At 42.2% G+C, this 26,601-nt stretch overlaps 1 protein-coding gene across 8 annotated transcripts in view; it reads right to left on the bottom strand.

Moving 5' to 3' along the window:
* The window catches only part of nebl (nebulette), a 123,534-nt gene that overhangs the window by 17,383 nt on the left and 79,550 nt on the right, over nucleotides 1-26,601 (bottom strand). For 4 of the 8 annotated variants that reach the window (XM_036124924.1, XM_036124925.1, XM_036124926.1 and 1 more), the window contains 22 exons: nucleotides 25,911-26,021; nucleotides 25,686-25,796; nucleotides 24,772-24,879; nucleotides 24,555-24,665; nucleotides 24,321-24,428; nucleotides 23,393-23,503; nucleotides 22,589-22,699; nucleotides 20,097-20,207; nucleotides 18,827-18,928; nucleotides 18,080-18,184; nucleotides 17,910-18,014; nucleotides 14,253-14,357; nucleotides 14,068-14,172; nucleotides 13,873-13,980; nucleotides 13,631-13,741; nucleotides 11,244-11,360; nucleotides 11,048-11,158; nucleotides 3,910-4,014; nucleotides 3,488-3,592; nucleotides 3,296-3,400; nucleotides 2,576-2,668; nucleotides 763-855 (listed from right to left, as the gene is read on the bottom strand). The exons of 3 other annotated variants lie outside the window; for them this stretch is intronic. In XM_036124924.1, coding sequence (XP_035980817.1) covers nucleotides 763-855; nucleotides 2,576-2,668; nucleotides 3,296-3,400; nucleotides 3,488-3,592; nucleotides 3,910-4,014; nucleotides 11,048-11,158; nucleotides 11,244-11,360; nucleotides 13,631-13,741; nucleotides 13,873-13,980; nucleotides 14,068-14,172; nucleotides 14,253-14,357; nucleotides 17,910-18,014; nucleotides 18,080-18,184; nucleotides 18,827-18,928; nucleotides 20,097-20,207; nucleotides 22,589-22,699; nucleotides 23,393-23,503; nucleotides 24,321-24,428; nucleotides 24,555-24,665; nucleotides 24,772-24,879; nucleotides 25,686-25,796; nucleotides 25,911-26,021 — 2,352 coding nt within the window. The remainder of the gene's footprint in view (nucleotides 1-762; nucleotides 856-2,575; nucleotides 2,669-3,295; nucleotides 3,401-3,487; nucleotides 3,593-3,909; nucleotides 4,015-11,047; nucleotides 11,159-11,243; nucleotides 11,361-13,630; nucleotides 13,742-13,872; nucleotides 13,981-14,067; nucleotides 14,173-14,252; nucleotides 14,358-17,909; nucleotides 18,015-18,079; nucleotides 18,185-18,826; nucleotides 18,929-20,096; nucleotides 20,208-22,588; nucleotides 22,700-23,392; nucleotides 23,504-24,320; nucleotides 24,429-24,554; nucleotides 24,666-24,771; nucleotides 24,880-25,685; nucleotides 25,797-25,910; nucleotides 26,022-26,601) is intronic. One more of the 8 variants, XM_036124927.1, reaches the window with a different exon arrangement.

Below are 26,601 nucleotides of genomic sequence, written 5' to 3'. Positions count from 1 at the left end.
AAAACTAAAAAAGAATCCTAAACAATATGCCCCTAGAATAAAAGTGAGTGCAAAGTCATGCCTGTTTTTACAGAAAATATCTCAGGCTTAAGTCTGAGCCAGCAACCACTGAGTGACCCCTCCCCGACCCTCAACTTTGCAACATTCACAACCTGCAGATGGCCCATCAAGCTATTATCCAATCAGAGTCATGCATGTGCATTCTGCAATGTGCAAGAGGAATTCATGCTGCAGATTAGGAACAACAGTTGTTAGGCTCTGCTAATGTCCACAAAAAATGCTTTGTTTCTAAAATAAACATTATTCAAAGTACAATGGATTATTTTGTTAAAACTTTTAATTTATCAGGGGGTAATAAATCAGATCCACACAACCTCAAGCTTTCATTTTTAGTACAGCATTGGATTATTCTTCAGTGCATTAATCAGTAAAACGTAAAAAACATGTTTGTTTTCAAATCTTAAGTACATTTACTTCTTAATTACTTAAAATGTCAAAAAAGTTGGTTGAACTCCTCGGTCCTCACACTGATGGTAAAAAACTTTTTTGTTAATTTAATTCTTTTGCAAAATCTGAAGTGGTGTATTGTGTGTCTGTGACACCTGGTGACAGAAAATAAAAACATTATCTTTCTAAGTAGCTCAGAACTACCGGTCCTCACTTTGTGAGTGCTTTTACTCGGTCCTCACTCCGTAGGTCTTACACGAATGTGTGTGTGTGTGTGTGTGTGTGTGTGTGTGTGTGTGTGTGGTTGCATCTTGCCGAGCTGATGTTCTCCTGGTTCTGTTTGACCCGCTCCACCTCTGGAGTCACTCCCACACTGGTGGCCTTTGCTGAACTCTGCTTGTATTTCACCTGACAGGAAGACGGACAGAACATCAGAACCATCCTGGGTTCTGCTCAGGCACCTAGAACCTCGGCCAGGTGTCCAGCAGAGGGCCACAAAGTCTGACCTAGTAAGAGTACTACTTTAACATAGTTTACTCAGTAAGAGTAAAAAAAGTATTCATTAAGAAGGATACTCAAGTACTGAGTAACTAATAATTACAGCTCATAATTTAATATTTAAAAATGATGAAATCAGACAGACAAGAATATAAGGTTATGTGTGAATCCTGGTATTTTAAAGACAAAAATATACACTAAAGACATTAAAGACAAAAGAAACACTTTTCTAAATCCATTTTCCAACATTAAACCTAAAAGCAATACTAACAGCAGTTAATGTATTTACAGTATGTTAGAACAGTACAAAGTATTTCCCAGGACAATATCTACTGTTTACTCCAAATGGCTCAATAAGTTCAGCAGATCGAAAATAACTTTAAAATATTAAAGTTTGTGCACAAATAAGAAGTCTCACTAAACATAAACTCCAGGTTTTTGTCTCTGGTGCCTTTATGGTTAAAACTAGTTTGTTCTTTATTCATGAAGTTACTCACAGCAGGAAGAGGAGCCAGAAACTTTACACAACTAAGAACAGAAATGCTTCAGTAATAATTTGACTCCAGTAAAAGTAAAATGTACAGTCCAGTAAAACTGCTCCTAAAAGTAAATTTTCTTCAAAAAGTTACTCAAGTAAATGTAACTGAGTAAATGTAACTAGTTACTGCCAGCCTCTGGTCTCCAATCACTAAACCCCAGCTGACCCACAGAACCTCACATCTGTGCACATCTGAATCGGGACACATCTTTTTTCCAACGCCATAAGATGCACGAGCTTCACATACGTCTCTTTTCTTCTCTTTTCTTCTCTTTTCTTCTGTTTCCTCCCCCTAATGAAAGCGCCTACCGCCACACAGCCTCTGAGCCTCTGAGCCTCCCCGCTGGGAGCCGTCTGTCTCCGGCACGATGCCGGGTCCGTTAGACGGATCCTGTCAACACGTCTTGGTTATCATGAGTGGATCTGCTGCCAGATGACTTCTCAGTCACCGTCACCGTCTGCTGCAGGGATGTCCAGAGCTGACGCCATGAGGGCCAACAGGCCATGAAACTGGACTTTACCTTTAGATGCTCAGAAATAAACTAAACAGGAACTATTTAATAAAAGAAATGATTTAGAAAATAGATCTTTAATTTGTGTTAAATCTGAAACTTTGACTTATTACAGAAAAAGGCTTTTATTTTGTGTGATGTTGGGATCAGTTGCTGCGGGTTATTCTCAGGAACAGCGACAGGATGTGGGTCACTCGTTTTCTAAAAACACTTAGCATCAGCCTGCTGATTGGTCAGATTTACTGCACTAAATCATTCTGAGGGCCACAAACGGACCCGGGTCACACCTCAGAGGCCTGGCCCACAGCAAAGAAACACAAACCCAGCTGTTTCTCACTAAGACTCTGACACCATCTGCATGTCCTTCCTGTCTCTGGCTGCTGGGGCTCAGGTTTGAATGGAGAACAGGTTTTAACCGAAGAGATCAATAAATACCTCACACAGACCTTTAACAACGAGAACCGGACCAATCAGAGCACAGAGACTCCCGTTAAGCTCGTCGTCTAACAGCTTTACGGCCTTTTTAGGTTTTATTCTCTTGGGTTCTGGCAGAACCGGCCCGTCTGACAGCTTTACTCACTGAGCTGATGTTCTCCTGGTTGCGTCGGACTCGCTCCATCTCAGGTGTGTCCATGACCGCCGTGCCTTGACCCACCTCCTCCCTGTACCGGACCTGAACAGAACCTGGTGTCAGGCAGCTGCTGCACACAGAGTTCATCTAGAAAAACACTCAGAAAGTCCTGATCCGCTCATTTTCTCTTCATTACGCGTCCAAACTGCCAGAACTTCCTTCAGTCTTTTAAAGCCATCTGAACCGAAACCTCTTTCTGAGGATCTTTCAGGTCTTTTTGGATTTAGTCCATTCAAACAAGCTTCAGTCCAGATTTTAACTTTATATCCATGTGAAATAAGCCGTGTTCAGAAATAAAGAAAAAGCTAATTAGAGAAACTATCAGGTGGGAGAAAACATGCAAAGATTCATCAGAACAGAACCAAAAGCTGAAAACATCCTGAAAAATCTCATAATCTATGAATAAAAAACTACCTGCTGCAATCAGCAAAGTAAAAGCTTTGTAATATAAAATATACATGAATAGAGTTTTGTTTAGGGTATTAACAGTTTAATGCATTGCTTCATGTGTAATTATTTGTTTTCTGCAGTAAAGTTATTAATTTTCTTGTGTTTTGTGGACAGACGCCTGCAGCTGCAGTAGACGCTGAAAGCAGAAACCTTCTGATCCGCCCCTCTTCTCTTGCAGCCTGTTAAAGGTTTTGAGAAACTGGCGCTGGCTAAACGTACGTCGCTGAAGTTCTTGGCGTTCTCCCTGGCGAGGACGATCTCGGGCGTCTCTGAGACGGACGCCATCAGGCCTCTCATCAGCTTGGAGTCCCAGCAGTAGCGCAGCTAGACGGCACACGGAGCAGTTAGTAACTATCTAATAATTATCTAAGTGAGACGGGACAAGGTGCTTTAACAGGCTCCAGGTCTCACAGAGCTCAGGTTCCTCTGGTTGGCTCGGACCCGCTCCATCTCCGGCGTCTCTGGAAGCAGGCTGTAGCGACCCCTCAGCTGCTCCGCCTCATCCTTGTACTTCTTCTGCAGAATCACACGGACAGACGCTCAGGTTTATAACGCAGACGTTACAGCAGCAGGGAGACAGGAGCAGCTAGGAACCAGAGCCAACGTGGGGGTCAAAGGTGACGTAAAGACGAGGATGTGACAGGATGAAGGTAGAAGTGTTAGTTAGAGTACAGAGACTGTGGCATTGGCTGAAATACAGGAGGTGAGATGTCTGGATGTCTGCTGGGGGGGCAAACATGGACCGGCAAACAACCACAGCGAGGGAAAAGGAGAAATATGGCGCCCCCTAGAGGGAGCAGCCGTCTGAAGGGAATGCATGTTTGCTGACCCACCTGGCTGTAGATGTCTTTCAGGTAGGAGGCGTGCAGCAGCTCCGGCGTGTCGGTGAGCGACCCGTACGAGTTTTCTCTGAACTGATCCGTCTGTCTGTACGATCTCTGCAGCACAGAAACACTTAGAGCATGAAAACTGGTAAACTGCAACTTCCTGATTGGCGGACTTCCTGTTTGCGGTAAGGCGTATTACGTCACTTCCTGTTGTTGCTGTGTGAACGACGGAGCTTTGCTCCAGGCTCTCTCGCTTTTTATCTTTAAACCTCTTTGCTGTAACATCTGTTTCCAAACATAAGCACTTTTAAAACATTGTCTGTGGCTGCTCATCACGTTTGGGAACTCCTCGTGTTTCACACGGTTTGTTCTTTGGCGTGATAATAGGGCGTTAGCCTAGCTTTAGCCTAGCGTTAGCCTAGCGCTAGCCAAGCCTTAGCCTCATAATGGCTTCTCCGGCTCTGACTAAGTCTCCTATCTGCTGCTCTCTGTGTCAGATGTTCAGTTATTCCTCTGCCTCCTTTAGTGATGATGGTACATGTAATAAATGTAGTGTTTTTGTAGCTTTGGAGGCGAGGGTGTCAGAATTGGAGACCCGGCTCCGTGCTGTTGAAAAACCAGCTGATAGCCGCTCTTTTGCTAGCGCTGAGCCGCATAGAGTAACTTCACGTAGCGAACCTAAAGCAGTAGCACCCGAGCAGCCTGGTAACCAGGCTGGCTGGGTGACAGTTCGTAGGAAGCATAGCTCTAGATTACAGACCCCAGATCACCACCAACCCATCTGCGTTTCTAATAAATTTTCCCCTCTGAGCGACAATCTCGCCGAGGAGCCGACCTTAATTATTGGCAGCTCCATAATGAGAAATGTGGCACTAAAGAAACCAGGGACCATAGTTAAATGCCTACCAGGGGCCAGAACAGGCGACATAGAATCCTACTTAAAACTACTGGCTAAGGATAAGCGTAAATACCGCAAAATTGTTATTCACGCTGGCGGTAATGACACCCGGTCACGCCGATCAGAGGTCACCAAAGTTGGTGTTGCTTCGGTTTGTGAGTTTGCTAAAACTATGTCGGACTCTGTAATTTTCTCTGGTCCCCTGCCTGATCTGACCAGTGATGACATGTTTAGCCGCATGTCATCATTCAACCGCTGGTTGTCTAGGTGGTGTCCAGAAAACGACGTGGGCTACATTGATAACTGGAGAACTTTCTGGGGAAAACCTGGTCTGATCCGGAGAGACGGCATCCATCCTACTTTGGAGGGTGCTGCTCTTCTTTCTAGGAATCTGGCCGGATTTATTAGTCCTCCTAAATGCTGACAACCCATAGCCTCGTGAGACCATCCTGATCTCGCGAGCTTTCAAGGTTTCACTCGCAGATCAGTCTGGCTACTCTCCGTTAAAGAAAATTTGGAGCCGTTCACCAAACGAACGTCCAATCAGCGTTGGCTTTGAGGCGGGTTGAGGTGTGACGTAAAGCGCGTCAGTTCAGTCTAAACAACATGGCGGCTTCAGCCGATGAAACTAGCGTTAGCGCGGCTATCGAGCAAGTTTTATCGGAATTACAGAGTATTTCTTTGCTGAGCTAACGAGCCTTTACCTGCAGCAGCAAGAGTAGCTTGGCTTGTGGTTGTGTTTTCGTCGTCGCTCTGTTACGAGCGACGACGAATCTGATTGGTTCATTTGGCCCGTCTATCACCAACGTAGGCCAATCAGCTAACCAGTATTTTCGCCCCTTCCCAAAATTACTTCAACGGAAGGTTTCCAGATGGATATGCGGAGCAAATCTATCTGGCGGAGTCAGGTAAGACAACCCAGGGTCCAGACCAGGAAGCAGAGCCGTAGTTTAACACACCTCTCTGCAGCTTCTGTACTGTTACCCACCCATTATCCTATTGAGACGGTGTCTTTCCCACGGCCAAAACTTAACAGATCAAAAACTGATCTAAAAGGAACAAATCATAAAAACCTAATAAAAATCAATATGGTTCACCTTGAACCTAAAAATAAAATAATAAAATGTGGTCTATTAAATATAAGGTCTCTCCCTCCAAAGACTTTGTTAGTTAATGAATTGATTTCTGATAATCAGATTGATTTGTTTTGTCTCACAGAAACCTGGCTACAAGAGGACTACGTTAGTATAAATGAGTCAACCCCCTCCAGTTATTCAAATTTCCACATTCCCAGATCTGTGGGAAGAGGAGGAGGAGTGGCAACTATCTTTCAGTCTGATTTATTAATTAGTCCCAGGCCAACTAATAATTACAGTTCTTTTGAACATTTAACCCTCAGTTTCCCTCATCCAAACTGCAAAGCAATAAAACCTCTTCTGTTTGTTGTTTTGTATCGTCCACCAGGCCCTTACACTCAGTTTTTGGATGAGTTGTCAGATTTCTTATCTGATTTGGTGTTAAATACTGATAAGGTTATTATAGTGGGTGATTTTAACATCCATGTTGACACTGAATGTGATAACCTTAGTGTAGCCTTTAAAACTATCCTAGATTCAATTGGTTTTGTTCAAAATGTGCATAAACCGACGCACTCTCGGCTCCATACTTTAGACCTTGTGCTGACATATGGCATTGATTGTGAAGAATTAACAGTATTCTCTCAGAACCCTGTCCTGTCTGATCATTTTTTAATAACATTTGAGTTTAATCTAACTGAATTCTCCACCCCCAAAAGAGGGTTCCATTATAGTAGATTTTTATCGGATAATGCTGTATCAAAACTTAAAGAGTCTGTCCCCTTCTTAATATCCTCAGTATTGCAGAAATGCCCTGTAGATGGCAGCATTGCTGTTTCTTCCCATTCACAAATCGATACCTTTGCTAACAATGTGACTTCCTCATTGCGTTCTGCATTAGACAATGTAGCTCCCTTGAAAAAGAAGGTGATTATTCACAGGAAGCTGGCTCCTTGGTTTAATTCAGAGCTGCGTTCCTTGAAGCACAATGTTAGGAAATTGGAGAGAAAATGGCGCTCTACACACCAAGAGGAATCCTACTTAATCTGGAGGGACAGACTATTGTTGTATAACAAGACCCTCCGCAGAGTTAGAGTAGCATATTTTTCATCATTAATTGAAGAGAATAAAAATAATCCTAGATTTCTCTTTAGTACAGTTGCCAAACTTACCCAGAGCCACAGCTCTGTTGATCCATCCATTCCCTTAGCTCTTAGTAGTAATGATTTTATGGGATTCTTCATAAATAAAATTGATGCCATTAAAAATAAAATAATTGGCATCCTCCCAAACATGATTACCTCGTCCTCAGTAAGTGAGGCAGCATTGGAGGAATCTTTAGAATCTGCGCAGTGTTTGAACTGTTTAGAAGCAGTAGAGCTTTCTGAGCTATGTAAAATTTTAGCTTCATCTAAACCTTCTACCTGTATGTTAGACCCAATCCCAACCAAGTTGTTTAAGGAGATATTCCCTTTGATCAGTGGCACTATTTTAGACATGATTAATCTATCCTTAGTAAATGGATATGTACCACAGGTTTTGAAAGTAGCTGTTATTAAACCTTTACTTAAGAAACCTTCTCTTGATCAAGATGAGTTAGTAAATTACAGACCTATATCTAATCTTCTTTTCTTATCTAAAATTCTTGAGAAAGTAGTTGCTAATCAACTTTGTGAACATTTACAAAGTAATGACCTACTTGAGGAGTTTCAGTCAGGCTTCAGAGCTCATCATAGCACTGAAACAGCTCTGGTGAAGGTCACTAATGATATTCTCATGGCCTCAGATAATGGACTTGTGTCTATACTTGTCCTGTTAGATCTCAGTGCTGCGTTTGATACAGTTGATCACAATATTCTCCTACAAAGACTTGAACATACTGTAGGGATTAAGGGGAAAGCATTAGGCTGGTTTAAATCTTATCTGTCAGACAGATTCCAATTTGTTCATGTTAATAATAAATCTTCCTCAAACTCTAGGGTCACCTGTGGAGTACCACAGGGTTCAGTCCTTGGACCAATTCTCTTTACTATATATATGCTTCCGATTGGCAAAATTATCAGACAGCATGGGATTAATTTCCACTGTTATGCTGATGATACTCAGCTATATTTATCCATACATCCTGATGAATCCAATCAATTACTTCGACTGCAGTCATGTCTTGATGACATCAAAAGCTGGATGACTTTAAATTTCCTGCATCTAAATTCTGACAAGACCGAAGTTTTAATCTTTGGGCCAGAGTCCTCAAAAAATAAACTTCTTAACCAATCACTTAATCTGGGTGGCATTAACCTGGCCTCTGGTAATAAAGTAAAAAATCTTGGTGTTATTTTTGACCAAGACATGTCATTTAAATCCCATATTAAACAGGTTTCCAGAGTTTCCTTTTTTCACCTCCGGAATATCGCCAAAATTAGAAACATTCTGTCCAGGAGTGATGCTGAAAAACTGGTCCATGCATTTGTTACTTCAAGGCTGGACTATTGTAATTCTTTACTATCAGGAAGTCCACAAAATGCAGTTCAAAGCCTTCAGCTGATCCAAAATGCTGCAGCAAGAGTTCTGATGAAAATCAACAAGAGGGATCATATTTCTCCAATTTTAGCTTCCCTTCATTGGCTTCCTGTTAAATCAAGAATAGAATTTAAAATTCTTCTTCTAACGTATAAAGCCCTTAATAATCAAGCTCCATCATATATCAGAGCTCTGATTACCCCGTATGTTCCTAACAGAGCACTTCGCTCTCAGACCGCAGGTCTGCTGGTGGTTCCTAGAGTCTCTAAAAGTAGAATGGGAGGCAGATCCTTTAGCTATCAGGCTCCTCTCCTGTGGAACCAACTCCCAGTTTTGGTCCGTGAGGCAGACACCCTGTCTACTTTTAAGACTAGGCTTAAAACTTTTCTTTTTGACAAAAATTATAACTAGTGACTCATGTTACTCTCAGCTAGTTTTACTGCTATAGGCTTAGGTTACTGGAGTATATCAGGATCTAATTTTCTCACTATATTGAGTTCTACTGTTCTTCAATTATGCATTATGTGTTGTCATTTCTGCTTTAACTTTTGCTCTCTCTCTTTTTCTTCATAGTAGGTACACCTGGTCTGGCGTTCTGTTAACTGTGACATCATCCAGAGAAGACGGCTCACCCGCTACTACCATCTAATGTAGAACAGATTACTAGATCAATGTGTGCTTCTGTGCTTCTTTGTTTCTCTTGTTGTGTCTCTGTTCTGTCTTCTGTAACCCCAGTCGGTCGAGGCAGATGACCGTTCATACTGAGCCCGGTTCTGCCGGAGGTTTTTTTTCCCGTTAATGGGTGGTTTTTCTTCCCACTGTCGCTTCATGCTTGCTCAGTATGAGGGATTGCAGCAAAGCCATGTACAATGCAGATGACTCTTCCTGTGGCTCTACGGTTCCCCAGGAGTGAATGCTGCTTGTCGGGACTTTGATGCAATCAACTGGTTTCCTTATATAGGAAATTTTTGACCAATCTGTATAATCTGACCCAATCTGTATAATATGATTGAACTTGACTTTGTAAAGTGCCTTGAGATGACATGTTTCATGATTTGGCGCTATATAAATAAAATTGAATTGAATTGAATTGAAATAAGACGGAAAACAGCGGGAGCGTTCCCAAGCTGCGTCCAACCCGTGGGTCTGCATGTACATGATGTTCAGTCAGGAGAACAGCGCATCAGAAAACAGAAAACAGGCCTAAAAATAGACGTGCCAAATGTTAGCTTTATTTTTACGTCTGTTAATCCAGATTAATTAATTAATTTGGTCTTAAATTCATGGAAAAAAGCGAATTGTACCTGAATAACTTGTCCTGTAGTGAAAATCCAAATAAATGCTAGGCTGTCAGATGTTAACCAGTCACCCAACTGTTGTTACCTTGCTTGACCACTAGGTGGCCTGCGCTAGGAACCTTATGGTGTTTGTTATTTAAAGGCATACTATGCAACATTTTTCAGTTAATTAATGTGTTCCATACCGTTTTGGATGATTATATGAGTCATTTCAGGTCGAACAAAGGTTTTCTCGGCCGCCCTGGTGGTCTGTGGGGGAAATACCGTATAGGAGCCCTCGGTCTGCACCCACAGGCTCAGAAGTCTCGTGCATCACGAGAGTCGGTCTTGCTTTACGGTGAGAACTCCATGTGTTTTTGCCCTGCCATTCACTATATGCACGCGCGAATGCAACAACAAAGAACTGCGTGTTAACGTCAAATAAACATGCAAGCATATCGAGTTTTATTATTATTATTATTATTTTTTTTTTTTTATTTTTTTAATGTTGGCGAGACGCTACCGAGGCGGCCGCCTCGCCAAGATAGCGCTGCGGGAAGCTTGATGTTCATACCTTCACTGTGTTAGTCATTGTTTGTACTGCCGTTTTTTCCACTTTTCGTTGCGTTCGCCTGTCTGCTAAGCTCAAAACAACCGCGCCTGGCTTGAAGGAGAAACCAGAACAGCTGAGCATCTTTATGACAGTGCACTTTTACTTTCGCCCTCTGGGGGGAGCCTCGCTGGAAAATCAACCCTGGTTGCATAGTATACCTTTAATGTAGGAACCTGAACACCAGGTGGGTCTTCAGCCTCCTGCTGGTCATTAGCCAACATTACGGCATTGGTTTGGTGTGGAGTGCTTTACATTGAAGCATAATTGACTTTCTACTCGCATATAACCATAACCAGAGTAATGACCTTAACTCATATTGTCTGATGTGTGTGCTGCCTGAAGTTAAAACGACGAGCAACATTTTTACTGGATGAACTTTAAGAGGCTCCAAACAAAGAGGCGAGATGTTTGGCTGCCATGTTTACTATATTTAGAAAACTGCAGTGAATTTATGATTTAATTAACATTTTTTCTGAAACATTTAAATCAAACTACAAAGTTAGTTTAACACCGTTGTAACAGTTTAAACATTATGTATTAAAATGTTTACAGTTATGAAGCCAAAATAAAGACGTTTAAATGAGCATTTTAAGGTTAATAGCAGGGAAATCACTGGTTAATATCTAATACTGTCTGATATCTGAGGTTGATTTGCTTTACCAACAATTTTATCTTTAACCAAAGTCAGATAAAGCCTTGTAATCAGCCTGGTTCTAGGTGTAGCTGGTTAATAACCTGTGAGGGGCGTGATTGTGGGTACCTGGCTCTGGATCGCTGAAGCTCTCTGGGCTCTCTGGATCTCCAGCACGTCTGCGCTCAGCTCCATGCCTTTTCCCACGATCTCCGTCTCCAGATCCCGGCGGTATTCCTTCTGCAGGAACACAAACCAAACCTCCGCAGTGAACGTCAGACCCAATTATCTCTGAATCTAGGTTGGTTCCTAAAGGGAGTCTCACCTGGTTCAGGATCTGATTGGCTTTTTTAACCCTCAGGAGTTCAGGCGTTTCCTCCAGACCGACGCCGGATAGGCCACGCCCCCTAACTTCCTGCTCCAGGTCCTTCTTGTACGCCTTCTGCAAAGAGACCAGAAAGGCTGAGCGATGAGTTCAGGCGTCAGCTTTAGGGGAAGAAAGGAACCAGATGTTATGTGAGAGTTTATATTAACACTAGAGGAGCAAATGTTTCAGTTTTTATTCCATTTTTAAACTTTAGTTTGGTCTCCATAGAAGGTTCTGCTGACCCAGTTCTTCTGGGTTCATCTGTGCCTCTTCACTAGATGAAGCCGTAGGTGGAGGTATTGCTGCTAAAAACTTTGTGAGCTCTGTTTGTTTCTTTTCTTTCTTCACCCAAACAGCGAATGGTCGCTCCCACTGAGCCTGGTTCTGGTTCTGCTAGACGTTCCTTTGTGTTAAAGGTGCATAACCATGTTATTTGACTTTTTTTAAATGTATACGTTAGTAGCTAATTCATACAAAGATTTTATGAAAGATTATCACGTCCTGCTGGTGTATTAGTTGTTATTTGGATGTTTTCTGGTTTGTTTTTGATCAATTTGTTTGTAAATAAAGCCGGTTGTGTTTATTTTTAATAAGAGGGGAAGTACTTAGTGCTCATGCACAGCATGGGTTAAAACAAGGAAGTGGCTAACGGCTATTAGCATCTCCCAGCAGAAAGGTCCACGATTCAGTGGGAAAGAAAATCAAAAATCTATGATTTCTGGAGGGAAAAGCCTGTAATGTCTCTGGGAATCCAGTCTGATCGTTGGTGTTCACTGAAGCTAAACCTGCCGAGGCTCAGATGTGATGCAGAGCTGATGAAGTGAGGAAATGTTCTGATATGATTGATACCAGAATGAATTTGTCTCATTTGTGCAGAATTTGGGTCAGGTAGATTTTATATAACTGAGTATAAAGTGTATCTATTTATTTTGCGAAGTGCATTAAGATGAAATTATAACAGATTAATTAAATTTAGCTGTTTCTGGAAATCTATACATATTTTTCATCCTGTGTCATTTAAGCATTCTTTAAAGAAGTAATTTCAACTTTCTGTTCTTACTCCACTACACAAGACTATTTCTGATCACAAAAATCATATGTTAAATAAAATCTAATAAACAACAACTGCTTTTTAAAATGATACACATAGAAGCAGGGGTGTCCAAACTTTTCAGCTTGTGGGACGAAATTGTCCAGTTAAAAGCCATTGAGGGCCAAAAAATTTATATAAATAAATTACATAAACAATTGTAAAGATTTACCTGCTCTAGAAAACATGATCATTTTCAATAAATAAATGAGACAAACTGTATTTAGCCAATATTAATAAATTAATTCCAGTCAGAATTTAATGGGCCAAAGTTTGCATTTGCTGGTCCCGTTTACTGTGAAATTAAAGAGAACATGTAGTTGTTAAAAGACAAACGTTTTGTGTTACACCTAACATTCAATGGTTTCATTTTAACTTGCCTATAATAATTTTGCACTGAGAATAAAAACACTGTGTTGCCTCCAGTGCTGGTCTGCCAAATCTTTCTTGAAATGCAGTTGGGCATGGGGCACAAAAATTAAGAACAGGGGCCGCAAAATGGCCCCCGGGCCACACCTGCCCTAAAGGATATATAATTCTCATTAAATTTTAGCCCAATTTAAAATTTCCTGATGGAGTTCATTGTGAATACATTTAATTAGCCTGACCTCTAAATTACCATTTAAATATTTTCCATTATTATTGTTGCACATCTTCCGCCACCAGGGGGCAGTAGATGAGGGTGTACATGTCTTGTAATTTAACAAACCAGCATCAATAAATAAATGTGATTATATGCCTGAGTAAATTCTCAGTAATCTGGGTCATGGCAGCAGCAGACAGGCTTAAACTGAAGGCTTCTGCTGGCCTTCAGTTTAAGCCTGTTTGCAAATGTCACTATAATAATGATTATAAAGTAGAATACAGGTAGAAGCAGAGCGTCACATTAAAGCAACTCAAAGAGAAAAATCACGTTTCTAAAAGCATTTTCATTTTTATAAAATTAAAATTATTTACAAACATTTGGAAAACAGTTGTCCTGCCTCAGTTTAATGGCAATAAAGAATTTCAATTAATTTTCTTAAAACGTTTCTTTTCTCTGGGATGTAAAACGTACATTAAAAAAATTACTTTTGTCTTCCTATTGGATATATTTTATTATTATTGTTATTATTGTTGTTATTATTGTTGTTGTCTATGTTCCAAATAATTTACTTATAGCCTTAACGGTGTTGAAAACTATATGAACTAATATCTTTGTCATCTTCCTGTGTGTATAGAGCTAAACTCTTCCAGGCCTTATGATGATGCAGACCTCGCTCAGCAGGCTGCTGGCGTGCCGCGCCGTCAGGTACGCTGGGGTCTGATCCACATCCAGCAACGCTTTTCCTCTCACCTGCTCCTCAAAGTCCCTGCGGTATTCCCTCTGAGGGACACAAACACACAGAAAGTCTCTGAGCTTCTTCTCTAAGGTATTCCACACAGTTGGTTGCATTCTGCTGTTTAACCACTAGGGGTCGTCATATCCCACTGTTTCAGGAGCCGATCTGCTGTTACCTCGCTCTGCATCTTCTGAGCCTCTCTGGACACTTTGTAGCTCTGGGTTTCTCCAAACTCCATCAGAGAGCGACCCTTGTTCTTTTCGTACTCCTCCTTGTACTTCACCTGCAGAGAGCAGCAACATCTGGTCAGAACAGAGAGGAAACGCGTCAGAAACACCATCGCCTGACTGGATCAGCGTGCCGGTGACACCTGGCTGTGCAGCACGGCGTTCTCCCTGTGGTGCAGCTGCTCAGCCGTGTCCACAGCCATGTGGTAGTGGGCTTTCGTCTGGTCGTGCTTCTTCTTGTATTCCAGCTGAGCACACAGACACCATCATCATGGAGGCTCGCTTTCTCACAGGATCATCATAAATATTGATCATATTTACGGCGTACATTGCTCTGCAGCTTGCTGGCATGCAGGGCGTGCTCCAGCTGCAGCAGGTTGGGCACGTCTGAGGAGCCTTCAGGTCTCTGGTTCTGCTTGGTCTTATACTTCACCTGCAAAATAAAGAACAAGCTTACATTAAAGTGATGAAGGCTTTTTTCTGTAGAAAGAGTTTAAGAACGCTGGTTTGAGGTTAGAAACGTCCTGAAAGACGTCAGACCAGGCAGAGGTCAGGAGAATCTAAAAACGTCTGAAACTGTAGATTGAGATGCAGAAACTGCTCAGATAATTTTTAATGTTTAAATGTTTTTTTTAAATCACAATGTGAGGAAGACCATCACTTGAAGGAACGAGTTACTTTCAGCTGATTTAAAAAATTGTACTGGTATTTGGCAGAACTTTCTGTGTATTTTACCAAACTTTCAAAGACTTTTTTCCTCTCCTGAACGTAACCAGTGAGTTAAGGCTGTGTACATTTCAGGAAAGTTCTGTAAAGTTCTTAAAGAGCTCTGAGCAGGATCCTGTAAATTTAAGGTACCTAATCTCAGGTGAGCTGTGTGTTCCAGATCTGTGAATGTTCCTGGAAAGTACCGAGTGATTTCCAGGAAAGTTCTGGAGAGTGCCAGGTATGTTTATGCACATTCCTCCAATGTAAGCTGAGATTTCTGGGAAAGGCACAGTTAGGATTTAAAGAATAAGATCCTGTAAATTTCAGGAAAAGTTCTGAAAGCATCTGAGAAGTTCTGAGAAAAGGACTGGAAAATATTATAAGTTAATTCCATTTTAAATCCAGAATCCAGGTGCTTAACTCATGATGATTTTGACAGAAATAATTATTATTATATTAATGTGTCCAGGGCTCGTTTTATGTTATGGGTTTTTATTCTTTATTTTATCCCCAATTCTTGTTGTTTCTTTTGCAGCAATAAAGACACAACATTGTTAATGTTTAAATTATTTGTTCTCATCATATTAAACCATCATTCCACGCATTAATGCAGCCCTGCATCATACTTCTGGCTGGATGGGGGATAACTGCACAGAAATACGAGTTGAAACTGGAAGGAGTATCAGGCAAAGATATATAGAATTTAAAGCTTTATCTTTTGAATTAAAATTTCTTTAATTTTCAATTAAAATTAACAAAACCTTTAGCTCCATAAAGGTAAAGGTGAGCGCTTTACATCTCCTCAGGGACAGAAACAATGTCTGTGATGAAAATATATTCTACGTTTTACCAAATTCTCCAAGATAATCACATTTCTTCCCTTATTTCTCACAAATCTGTCTAAAAGATTAGGAATAAAAGGACGCCAACACTGAATGAAGAGACTTTTTTTAACCAATACTCTGGTTTTAGCGTCGTTAAGCTTCGGCTGTTTAACCGTCCCTCTGTTCGTGTTAGTCTGGGACAGAAGAACTTTCTTTTCTCTTTCCCCGCTGCCAAACGCAGCTCTACTGCTGCCAAACTGCGTTTAGAGCCGCGGGGATGGAGGTCTCCTTTCAGGCAGCAGATTTACTGAAAAGCAGCTCCGGCGTTCCTGAACACCAGGCAGCGTTCAGCGACAACGAGCCGTTACGTAACGCTGAGCTGTGGGCACACGTGTCCAGGTCCTGCCGTTCCTCTGGGAACGTCTCAGTGTGTCACACTGAGACGTCCCACTGTGGAACGTCTCAGTGTGACACACTGAGACATGTCCACTGTGGGACGTCTCAGGGTTGGGCATCAGAGCCGGGACCTAAACACAAGCCGTCCTCTGTGCGTGTCCACCGGTAACCTCTTCACCTCCTCCTGCTTTTCATCCCACGGTCCCGCTTCGTTTGCCTAAAAAAAGGGTTGCCATGGCTACGCCCACTCAGCACAGTGGATTTTAGAGCGTGAACAACACGGTTTGTTCCTCCAGGCCTGTTTATCTCTGAGGCTGAAGAGGAAGCTGCAGGAGATCAGAAGAAAGCCAGGGGAGCTGTGGGACGGCGTGCTGTCAGGGAACCGCCTCAGCGTCTGAATCTGACGCGCTGCGTGAGGAACGACGGTCAGAGGCGCATTTATGGACGCAGCTCTGCAGGAGCACGCAGGAAAATAAAAAAAAAACGATCCCAAGAGCTTTCTCCATCATTCTGAGCAGACCTGATTTAAAAAAAATAGATTTTCCTACACAGACTTTCAAAGACTTCCTAGAGCACCACTTTTTAGAAGTTGTTGAAATATTAAACTAATGTTTGCATTCAATTCCACGTCTACAGCTACCAAGAGCTCTATAATTATTTTAAGTCTGCAAGGATTAAGAAATATTTCTCAAAGCTAGCAGAAGTGATGCAAACACTAAAAATATGGAAAATGTGTTGCACACTGGAAAATGGAACTAAAAATTAGTAAACATTTCTTAAAGTTAGTGCATTTATCCTTGATTTGAGCAGCTAAATAAGATGATCTGCCAATGGAATAAAATGTTTGCACTTAAAATAGGAACAACTCATCTCTATTATTTTATATCAAGTGCAGGATGTCTAATTTTCTTATTTTAGGGGTAAAATACTCATTCCACTGGCAGGTAATCTTATTTACCTGCTCAAATCAAGGACAAAAGCACTTATTTCAAAAACGTTTACATATTTATATTTCTGTTTTCTAGTGCACTGGAGCCACGTTTGCATCAACATGAGAAGCGAGGCTTGACGGCGCTCCGCTGCCCTTTGCTGCTGCATAAAAGACTCCAACATGAAGCTGTTTGGCTTCAAATACAAGAAGTGAGGCTTCCAGACATGAAGTCCTGTAATAACTGTAAAGCACGGCGGTGGCAGCATCATGCTGTGGTGCTGTTTCTGTTCCAGGTGTGAAAATAATGAGCAGATCTGGTAGAGAACTGGACACTAACTGATGTTCTGTGTGTTAGACAGACAGACAGACAGACAGACAGACAGACAGACAGACAGACAGACTGCAGATGATTTTCAGACAGACAGACAGACAGACAGATAGACAGGCAGACAGGCAGACAGGCCGACAGACAGACAGATAGACAGGCAGACAGGCAGACAGGCCGACAGACAGACAGATAGACAGGCAGACAGGCAGACAGGCCGACAGACAGACAGACAGACAGACAGACAGACAGACTGCAGATGATTTTCAGACAGACAGACAGACAGATAGACAGGCAGACAGGCAGACAGGCCGACAGACAGACAGATAGACAGGCAGACAGGCAGACAGGCAGACAGGCCGACAGACAGACAGACAGACAGACAGGCAGGCAGACAGACAGACAGACAGGCAGACAGACAGACAGACAGGCAGACAGACAGACAGACTGCAGATTATTTTCAGACAGGCAGGCAGACAGACAGACAGACAGACAGACTGCAGATGATTTTCAGACAGGCAGGCAGACAGACAGACAGACAGGCAGACAGACAGACAGGCAGACAGGCAGACAGACAGACAGACAGACAGGCAGACAGGCAGACAGACAGACAGACAGACAGGCAGACAGGCAGACAGACAGGCAGACAGACAGACTGCAGATGATTTTCAGACAGGCAGGCAGGCAGACAGACAGGCAGACAGACAGACAGACAGACAGACAGGCAGGCAGACAGACAGACAGACAGACAGACTGCAGATGATTTTCAGACAGGCAGGCAGACAGACAGACAGCTCCTACCTGACTGGCCAGAGCAGCAGCCGCCTGTGTGTGTTTAAAGGAGACGCAGTCCATGGGGTTGTAACGCGGCTTCTGGCCCTTTAAGTGCTGCTCCCTGTACTTCACCTGCGGGACAGAAAGGTAAGTCTTCCCACCAGGTGTGCCGGGCGGGTCTCTGGAGCCGCTGTTACCTGGCTGGCCAGTTTGGAGACCTCTGTGGCGTGTAGCAGGTCGGTCCTGGCCAGAAGGGATTCATCAGTGCAGACCTGCTGTTTGCTGTTGCTCCTATAGGCCACCTGGGAATCACAAGGTTAGAAAAGGTTCTGATCCACTTCTGATCCACTTCTGATCTAGTTCTGATCTAGTTCTGATCCAGTTCTAAAGCAGCTTGTTTCCCTTCCAGGAAGCCTGTGATCTTTTCTAAGGGTCTGCTTTTATTGGGTCTCCAGGGTTCCTGATGGTCTTCCCCAGCTTTTCTACCACTGTGAGCCTGAAAAACCACCTTCAGCGGATCCTAACGATCTGATGCTGATGGGTTTAAAGATCTACGGCACGACTAACCACTTAGAGAGGAAAATACACACATGAGGCATGAATATCTGTCATTGTTACAGCTGAAGAATCACTTTCTGGTCTCATGTTCTCCAGTTTTCCCTCAGCTTGTTCCACCGTTAAACCTTCAGCTCACGGTTCTATGTTCTCCTCTCACACAGCCGAGGCTAACGGCTGTTAGCATCCCAGCACAGAACGTTGGAACGTTGCTGTTTGTTAAAGTTAGAGTTAAAGCTGTCCGCTAAAACATTTATGGACTTCCTGTGAACAGAACGGTAACTCCTGTTCTATAATTAACCAGCACCTCCTCTCAGAGAGCATCTCCTGAACACGGCTGTTGTCATGGAGACTAGCGTGCGCTCGCTGCCAGACGCAGGAGGACTCACGTCGCTGGCCAGCCGGGCTGCGTTGGCGGCGCTGATGATGTCCGGTCGGTCCGGCTGAGAGTTGTAGTGGTGCAGCTCCTCTTTAGCCGTCCTGTAGCCGACCTGAGATCAGCCGCAGGTTCAGTTCACAGCAGAGAAGACAGAAAACAGGAGCAGAAAAATAAGATGAGTAAAAGAAGAGTCGACTTAAAACCAAAATAATGATGTAAGATGATAAAAAAACATTGGAAAACTGAAATAAATCTGTTGATTTAGAAATTATTTTCTCACATTTAGCTTAAATGATAAAAATACTTAATGGATCAACTCAGGTTTATTTAACTTAAAGAATGCATAAATCTTCTCCTTATTGTTGGTAAAGTTTGATCAGTGGAAAATATTTAAATAAACTAAAACTTTCTCTGTAATTTCCTTTAATTAGATAACTGGTAAAAGCATGACTGACTGACTGGTAGTAAAATTAACAGCATCTGAACACTTTCTACAGCTAAATCGTCACTTTAACGTTAATCTATAGGATTAAACTGTAAAATCAAAAAATTATTTTACCTGTTATTCAGTTGGATAACAGATAATGTGAAAGAGAAATGCGGACCCAGCTGGAGCGTTTGGTGTTTGTAGCGTCATCTGACCAAAGCGCTCAGGTAAACCTAAAGTCTCAGAACACCTGAGATTCGTCCCAAACGGGGGAAATAATGTCTCATGGTGGTCAGACAGACTTCTTTCAGCCTTTTTGTCACATTTTCAGTTCTTTTAAATGTTTTAATTACAGCTGGGACCATCAGAAAAGTGAGAATTTGACGGCTCTGGATCTTTTTTTGTATTTCTCATTTTGAAGAGTGACTGACAGGAATGAGCCTCTGTGTCACATCCTGATCAGGCAGCAAAGAGAACATAGATATAACTCAGAGAAGCAAACATGTATAAATACAAAAATACTTCAGATAGATTCATCTGGAAGGAGCTGGTAATAATTTTAATATGATTCCTTAACATAATATTGTTTTAAATCAATGTTTAGAAATTAGAGGTTGTATTTTTCTAAATCTGTGTGAGATTAATCTGCTGCAATAAAAGAAAAGTTTTTTAGGTGTTCTGATAAATATGGGGGTGGTCATATCCAATCATAAAACGGTTAAACGTCGCGTAGATCAGGATCGCCGGCTGTAAAACAGCTTCTTATAATAAAGCAATGAAAGCTGCTGATATTGTGCAGTAATGTGTGTAAACAGCAGCAGCCTGGCTCTGCGTGGGCGTTCAGCCTGGTTACTTCGCTCTGCTTCCTGTTGACCTCCATGGCGTGCTCCACCTGCGGCAGCGTCTTCATGCTGGCGTAGTCCGACTTCCCCTTTTCACGGTTATACTTCTCTTTGTAGAACTTCTGCAGGGAGGAAAAGAAAAGGAGGGAAACGGCATTAAAGCAGGGAAAGGAGACGTAAACGGGGAACTGAGCAGCAGCAGATAGACGGAGTCACCGTCATCACAGCCTATCATGGTGGCTGTAACGGTGAGACACGAGGGGGGGGCACACCCCACGTCCCCCAGGAGGCGCCGTTTAATGCTCTGATGACGAGCTTTTGTGCTGCAGACAGTGGGGCTGTCTGCGGCGCCGTTACACGCTCCAGTTAGCGATGCATTGCTCAGTCAGCTGACACCAGACCAGTAACGCACGGCGCTGCGTCCCACTTTACCCACAGCCTCCACAGAGCGTGTCCTCATGTGTGGACCAGGAGCTCAGATCACTGCTGGCATGTCTCATCTGCCCTGTGCAGATAAACAACCTGGAGGAGAGTTCCAGCTACTCCACCGTTACGTTTTTATGGCATCTTCCTTTAGAGGAAACAGGACCGCTGGTTCTATTAAACCCAACCGCTGCTGTTATTTAGGCTGATCCGTCCCAAACAGGGCAGCTTGCTCAGAGATGGCCTCTTTAATCATCTGTGGGGTCATCCAGCTCCGTCTTTAAGACAATTAGCTGCAGCGTTAAAAGCGCCGGCAGAGAGGTGGACGATGATTTCACATCTGCTGTGAGAAAAACACAGCTGGAGCAAAAACAAGACAAGTTGGAGCAAAAGAGACAACTGTCCTGATCCACTTTAGGAGCAACGGTGGGAAGAACCAACAGGAGCTAAAGCTGAGGGCCTCTGGGGCCCCTGAGGGTCCCTACAGGACAAAATGCTTCCTGAATGTTTGGATGGAGAGCGAAGATCACCACAAACCCTGTTTTATGTTCTCATGTCTTTCCCATTTTGAAGGCTGGATGAATGGACTGGGCCTCTGTGTCACATCCTGTCACAGGAAGTCAGAAATCACTTAAAAGCTTCTAGAAGTGTTGCCCCCAGGGGCCGTTTTTGGCCCTGGGACGTATTATCAGCGACCCACAACTGCAATTTAAGAATGGTGAGGCCCACCAGGAGGGGCAGTTGATGCAGACGGATCATTTTTTATTTTAAATGAGAGCAAAATTATCACACAAATTAAAATCGTCTTGCAATTGAAAATGTACAAAGTATTCATCTAATTTAATTAACATTTAATTTAATAGCAAATAGGACTTTATTTATTATTTATCCAACGACCTTTACTCAAAAGTAGGCTTTGGTGCACAGAAAACCAGCTTTTAACTCGTTTAAAGAAATTGGCTAAACTAAAAGTGTTTTCAAAGAAAGAACAACCTGAATCCTGTTTTTAATGCTGATTGAAAGTCATCCAGTTTGTAAATTGTTTTGCAAACTGGATGACTTTTAAAAAGGGAAAACATTTTGGACCTACTATCATTGATAATTTGTTAAATTAAAATATTGCATAATCATATTTTAAATCCCAATATAATTTTGAAGTAATTAAGCTTTTATTATTATTATTATTATTATTATTATTATTTTTTTTTTTTTTTTTTTTTTTTTTTTTTGGCCCTCAAATTCTTTTGACTTGACATTTTTTGGCCCAGATGTCAAAAAGTTCGGACCCTCCTGTTCTAACCACTCTGATTAACGAATAAACGTTTAAAGATGTTCCTAGAGGTGCTAATAAAGCTGGCATCTGGGATTTTCTTTAAAACAGATTAAAAGGAATATATCAAAGATTATCTGAGGTATTTCTGTACAACCAGAAATAAAGGAGTGCAGTATAATTTGAACTAAAATAATAAAACATTTAATAATAAGCCCTCCTTAGCAGAGAGGATGTGTGTCTAACAGAGCTGGTTCTGCAGCGCTGCTGTCAGGTTCTGGTCAGTAGGTCAGCGTCTGCGCCTCCAGGCAGCAGCTGCTCCCTCTGCTCACGCCCCCCCCCCCCCCCCCCCCCACTGGGGGCGGGGGCTGAGGGAGGTTCCTGTTTAAGGACCGTCCATCTGCTGTGGACCACCTTCATGGCTGACTCTCAGCACTGAGACTTCTCAACTTCTTTGCTTCTTAAGAGTAATGCTGATGAGGCATAGATGACTGTGTTTAATTTGGGTCACCTTCATGTCTGGGACCAGATGTCAGGTGTGAATCTAGTCGGTCCACCAACATGCAGCAGGATTAATGTAGAGCAGATCTGCTGGACGAGGTGTGATCAGTTTGTTTTATCAACCAGTAATAAAAGCCTTAATTCAGCCCAGAATAGAGCGGGACGACCATGGAGGGAAGTTATGATCTGGAGTTATGAAGTTATGATCTGTGTTCACTCACAGCTGATCCAGCTCAGCACATGCTGCGTTATTAAAGAGCAGAAAGTAGAACTCGGGTCAGAAATGTGTGAAGTTCTCCAGGGACTTACGTCACTCTGTGCCATGGTCACCTCCTTGGCGAAGACGGTTTCGATGGTTTGGGGCATCTGAGCGTACAGACTGTGTTCTGCTTCTTTCTTCCCCTCCTCCCTGTAAGCTTTCTGCAACAAAGCAACGCACCGATGACCTGAAAGGCTCCTGACAAGCTGGCCTCACCTGGAGGATGCAGGGCCGCTCTCTGCTGCCGCTCACTAATTTAGTTTTAAATAAAACATTAAATGGTGCTGAAAGATCAATCATCTAAAGCAGGGGTGTCCAAACTGTGGCCCGGGGGCCATTTGTGGCCCTAGGAAGGATTTTATGTGGTCCCAACTGCAATTCAATAATGGTAATAATTTAATCAACGTTGATAAGTTACAGCAGGTAACCCGTGTCCTGTTCAATTTGGCCTAACGTTTCTCCAATCACATGTCCTTTCTCCATGTTATACAACAATAAGACCACTTTGTTTCTATCATTAAAATTATTCCATGTTTAGATTATTATTTGTAAAAGTAAAAGCGAAATCCCAATCAAACTGGTTTTGAAAACAAAAAGTTTGGACACCAGTGATCTAAAGTGATGGTTTGTTTGCTTTAAATATATAATTACAAACTTTTGTTTCAGCTTTTTAAGTTTCTACGATTAGTACCGAGTTTGACTCAAAACAACATCACAGCTGAACATCCTGACTTTTTAAGACCCAAAAAAACAGGTTTAAAGGAGTTTAAAGTTTTGAGACACTATCAACAAATGAAGGTTATAATATTAGACATTAAACTAAACATTAAAGTGAAGGTGTGTGCTGAACGTACGTCGCTGTGCAGCTGAGTTTGCTCCTTGGCGTGTTGCGTGTCTTTGGTTTCAGGAAGCTGGGAGTACAGAGATTTAACCTGCTCCTTTTTACTGGCCTCTTTGTACTTATTCTGAAAGAGAATGAAACTAAAATTATGTCTGTAATTCCACAAGGGGAAATATGTATGTTTTAATACACAGTACATGCAAATACTGATTTCAGCTGCTAGCTTTTGCTTAACTGCCTTTGGTTGCTGTAGTGTAGGAAGACATGATGCTTTATGAAAATAATGCTCCGTCATTTTTCTGCAAACATTTTGAATCTGGAGCAAGTCTGCCTCTGATTTTTGGATATGATAAAATAATGTAGATCTCACACCGTGTATCCTTGCCCTGATGCACTGCTGCTACAGAAATGGTGCAGCAGCAACTCAGACATGGCAGCAATGAACAAATATTAACATCATGTCACCTCAGCGATGAAGATTCACTCACATCAGCATGTCAAATGCTCGAAACTGGGAGTAAATCAGTCGGCCGACCCACTGCCTGCCTCAGATAATAATCCCAAATTTAACAGCCTTATTGCAAATATAAACACACTATGTGTTAAAGGTGTACAGCATGCACATATTTCAAAGACATGACAGCAGTTCATGTTCCTCAAAATCCTCTTAGTTTCCTGGCATTTAGACCCTCATCCTCAGAATATTTGAACATGACAAATGACACTAATTTGTTTTAGGATAGGTGCAGTGATATTGAGATATTTAACACTTATAAAGCTTCACTATAGTTACCGTGTCTATTGGCATTTAAACACTGACAGAACCCTATTTTCCAGAAGTCTGGTCATCTCTCTGAGAGATTCTCCACATCAGTATCACAATATGATTTAAATCTCTTTTTCTCTGTGGTTACATAAAACGATTAAATTCAAAGGCACACCTCGCTGTGAGTCTCGGCCATCTCTTTAACAAACTGCGTCTCCAGAGTTTCAGGCAGCAGCGAGTACAGAGTGTTGGCCAGATCCTCCAGGTCCTTCTTGTACTTTGACTATAACAGGAACACAAAAGCCAATTATCCACTTTAAAACGTGTTTGTTAATACCATTGCTACATTTTGTGAATGACAGATTTACAGTTATTTAAATTACTATCGCCCTGAGTTTGAAGCTCTCACCTCACTGTGAAGTTCTGAGATCTGCTTGGAGAACTCCGTCTCCTTGGTCTCAGGCATCTGGTGGAAAACAGTGCTGCTGATCTCCTGTCTGCCTTTCTCCTTGTATTTATTCTGGAAAACACGTCAAGATCGATTGGTGCTATAAACAACAGACAAAGTTTCACATGTTGATAAGGAAACGATGAAATGAAACGTTTAAAAAGCAAGCCCCTCCCACCTCGCTCTGCAGCTCCATGGCAGCCTTGGCCAACTTGGTCTCATCAGTCTGAGCCAGCTGAGAGTACAGGTTGGTGTTTAGCTCCTTTTTACCTTCTCTGTACTTCACCTGCAGACCATAGAGATCATTAACATGGTTGAACAACTTTGAAAAACAAATCCGTTGTTCACAAATGGATATATCCAAATGCAATCATTCTCAAGCTATTTTCTTGTTTTTATTCTTTTACACTTGGCTTAGATGACTGTCTGCTGCTGATTGAAGGAGTTGTTGTCTGGCCTTCATCTGTAAATGTGCTGACGTCAGCATTTAGCCAAAGCGTTTCCACCTTTTCCACATTAAAGAGGCTAAAAAGATAACAGACTTGTCTAATTCTAGATGTTCTGCTGAACCGTGCAGCCATCTAGTCATTTTCCTTGAAGCTGTGTGCGCTGGCCGTTTTTCTTTGAATTCAAAATGATAACAGCAGGAAAACATTTCCTTTCAGCCTGACTGGTACTTTGATACCAACTGCTAAAAGGCTGCAGGCCAAATATTGGCAGTAAAGGTTTGAACCGATCTTTCACAGCATTATGTGAGGAATCTCTGCAGAAGTCAGGGGCAGGAAATGTGTTTTGGAGGAAAACAAGATAAAAATTTGAGCTGGATCAGAAACAGGTGCAAAGAGAACGGCAGAATACCAGCCACTCAACATGAAACTAAAAACAAGGGGCAAGGTTCCATTTTCAGAACCGTGGCAACTAAATATTATTAAAAGAATAAAAGATCAGACAAAGATCTAAGACATCTAAGTTCAGCCAAACTGAGCCTTGGATTCAGACAAAGTTTCAGGCACATTGATGTCAAAGAGCAGGAGAAATGAAGTTAGCATCTAATGAGAGTAAACGGGTTTAGCACCAGTCCGGCGTCTGTACCTGACTCTGCAGCTCAGTGGCCTCCTTAGCATGCTGCGTCTCCAGGGTCTCAGGCAGCTGGTGATACAGACAGCTGCTCGTCTCCTTCCTGCTCGCCTCCTTGTATTTAGCCTGAAGAAACATCAGAGTCTCCATCAGAATCTGCTGCAGAAACTCTCTCTGAGCGAGCTGAGCTTTTCTCTGGTCAGCTTTGGACTCAACAGCAGAGCATCCAGTGAGTCTCACCTGGCTTTGCAGCTCAGAGATGCTTTTAGCCAAGTTGGTCTCAGTGGTTTCAGGCAGCTGAGAATAAAGGCTGTGGGAGAGGCTCTTCATGCCCTCCTCTTTATATTTGTTCTGCAGGAAAAGACCAAAAAGATGCAGAGGAGACTCAGCATGATGAAGCAGACATCTGATTTAGAAGCAAAGAAACACTTAACCCTTGGTACGTGTGTCTGACATGTTCTCCTCCCAGGACCTGGTATCCACATATGAGGACATCACATTTTGGGTTGTCTAGACCACAATACTAAAGTTTTCTGTTTAAGGGCCAATTGAAATAAACAGCTTAGAAGAATTACAATATAAAATGTAGACAAACACACGTAGATCTCCTACCAGTTGTTGGCAGCAATTCAAAGAGCCATTATGTTCAAAGTAACAAGATTGATTTTAGTTTTATTTACACTCAGGAAAATGTTGATGTGTTCAGGCACTGAATGAAGAGATTTGAATATCATTACTCTGTTGTAACTTCATTGTGATATATTGAATCCAGAAACTTGTGAAAACATATTTTTTTGTTTTTACACTTACCAGGTTCCAATGAGCCTAAATAGCAAAGATAATTAAAAATGTGTGTCAGACAAGAGTTTGGGTCCTAGAAGGTTGATTGTGACGTGGTGAGGTTGTTTCTGAGCGCCCTGGTTTCTGTCCC

This window comes from Fundulus heteroclitus, chromosome 21 (assembly GCF_011125445.2).
Source record: "Fundulus heteroclitus isolate FHET01 chromosome 21, MU-UCD_Fhet_4.1, whole genome shotgun sequence".
NCBI lineage: Eukaryota > Metazoa > Chordata > Actinopteri > Cyprinodontiformes > Fundulidae > Fundulus > Fundulus heteroclitus.
The sequence above is the reverse complement of the archived record's forward strand: the minus strand, read 5'-3'. Positions and strand labels throughout refer to the sequence as shown.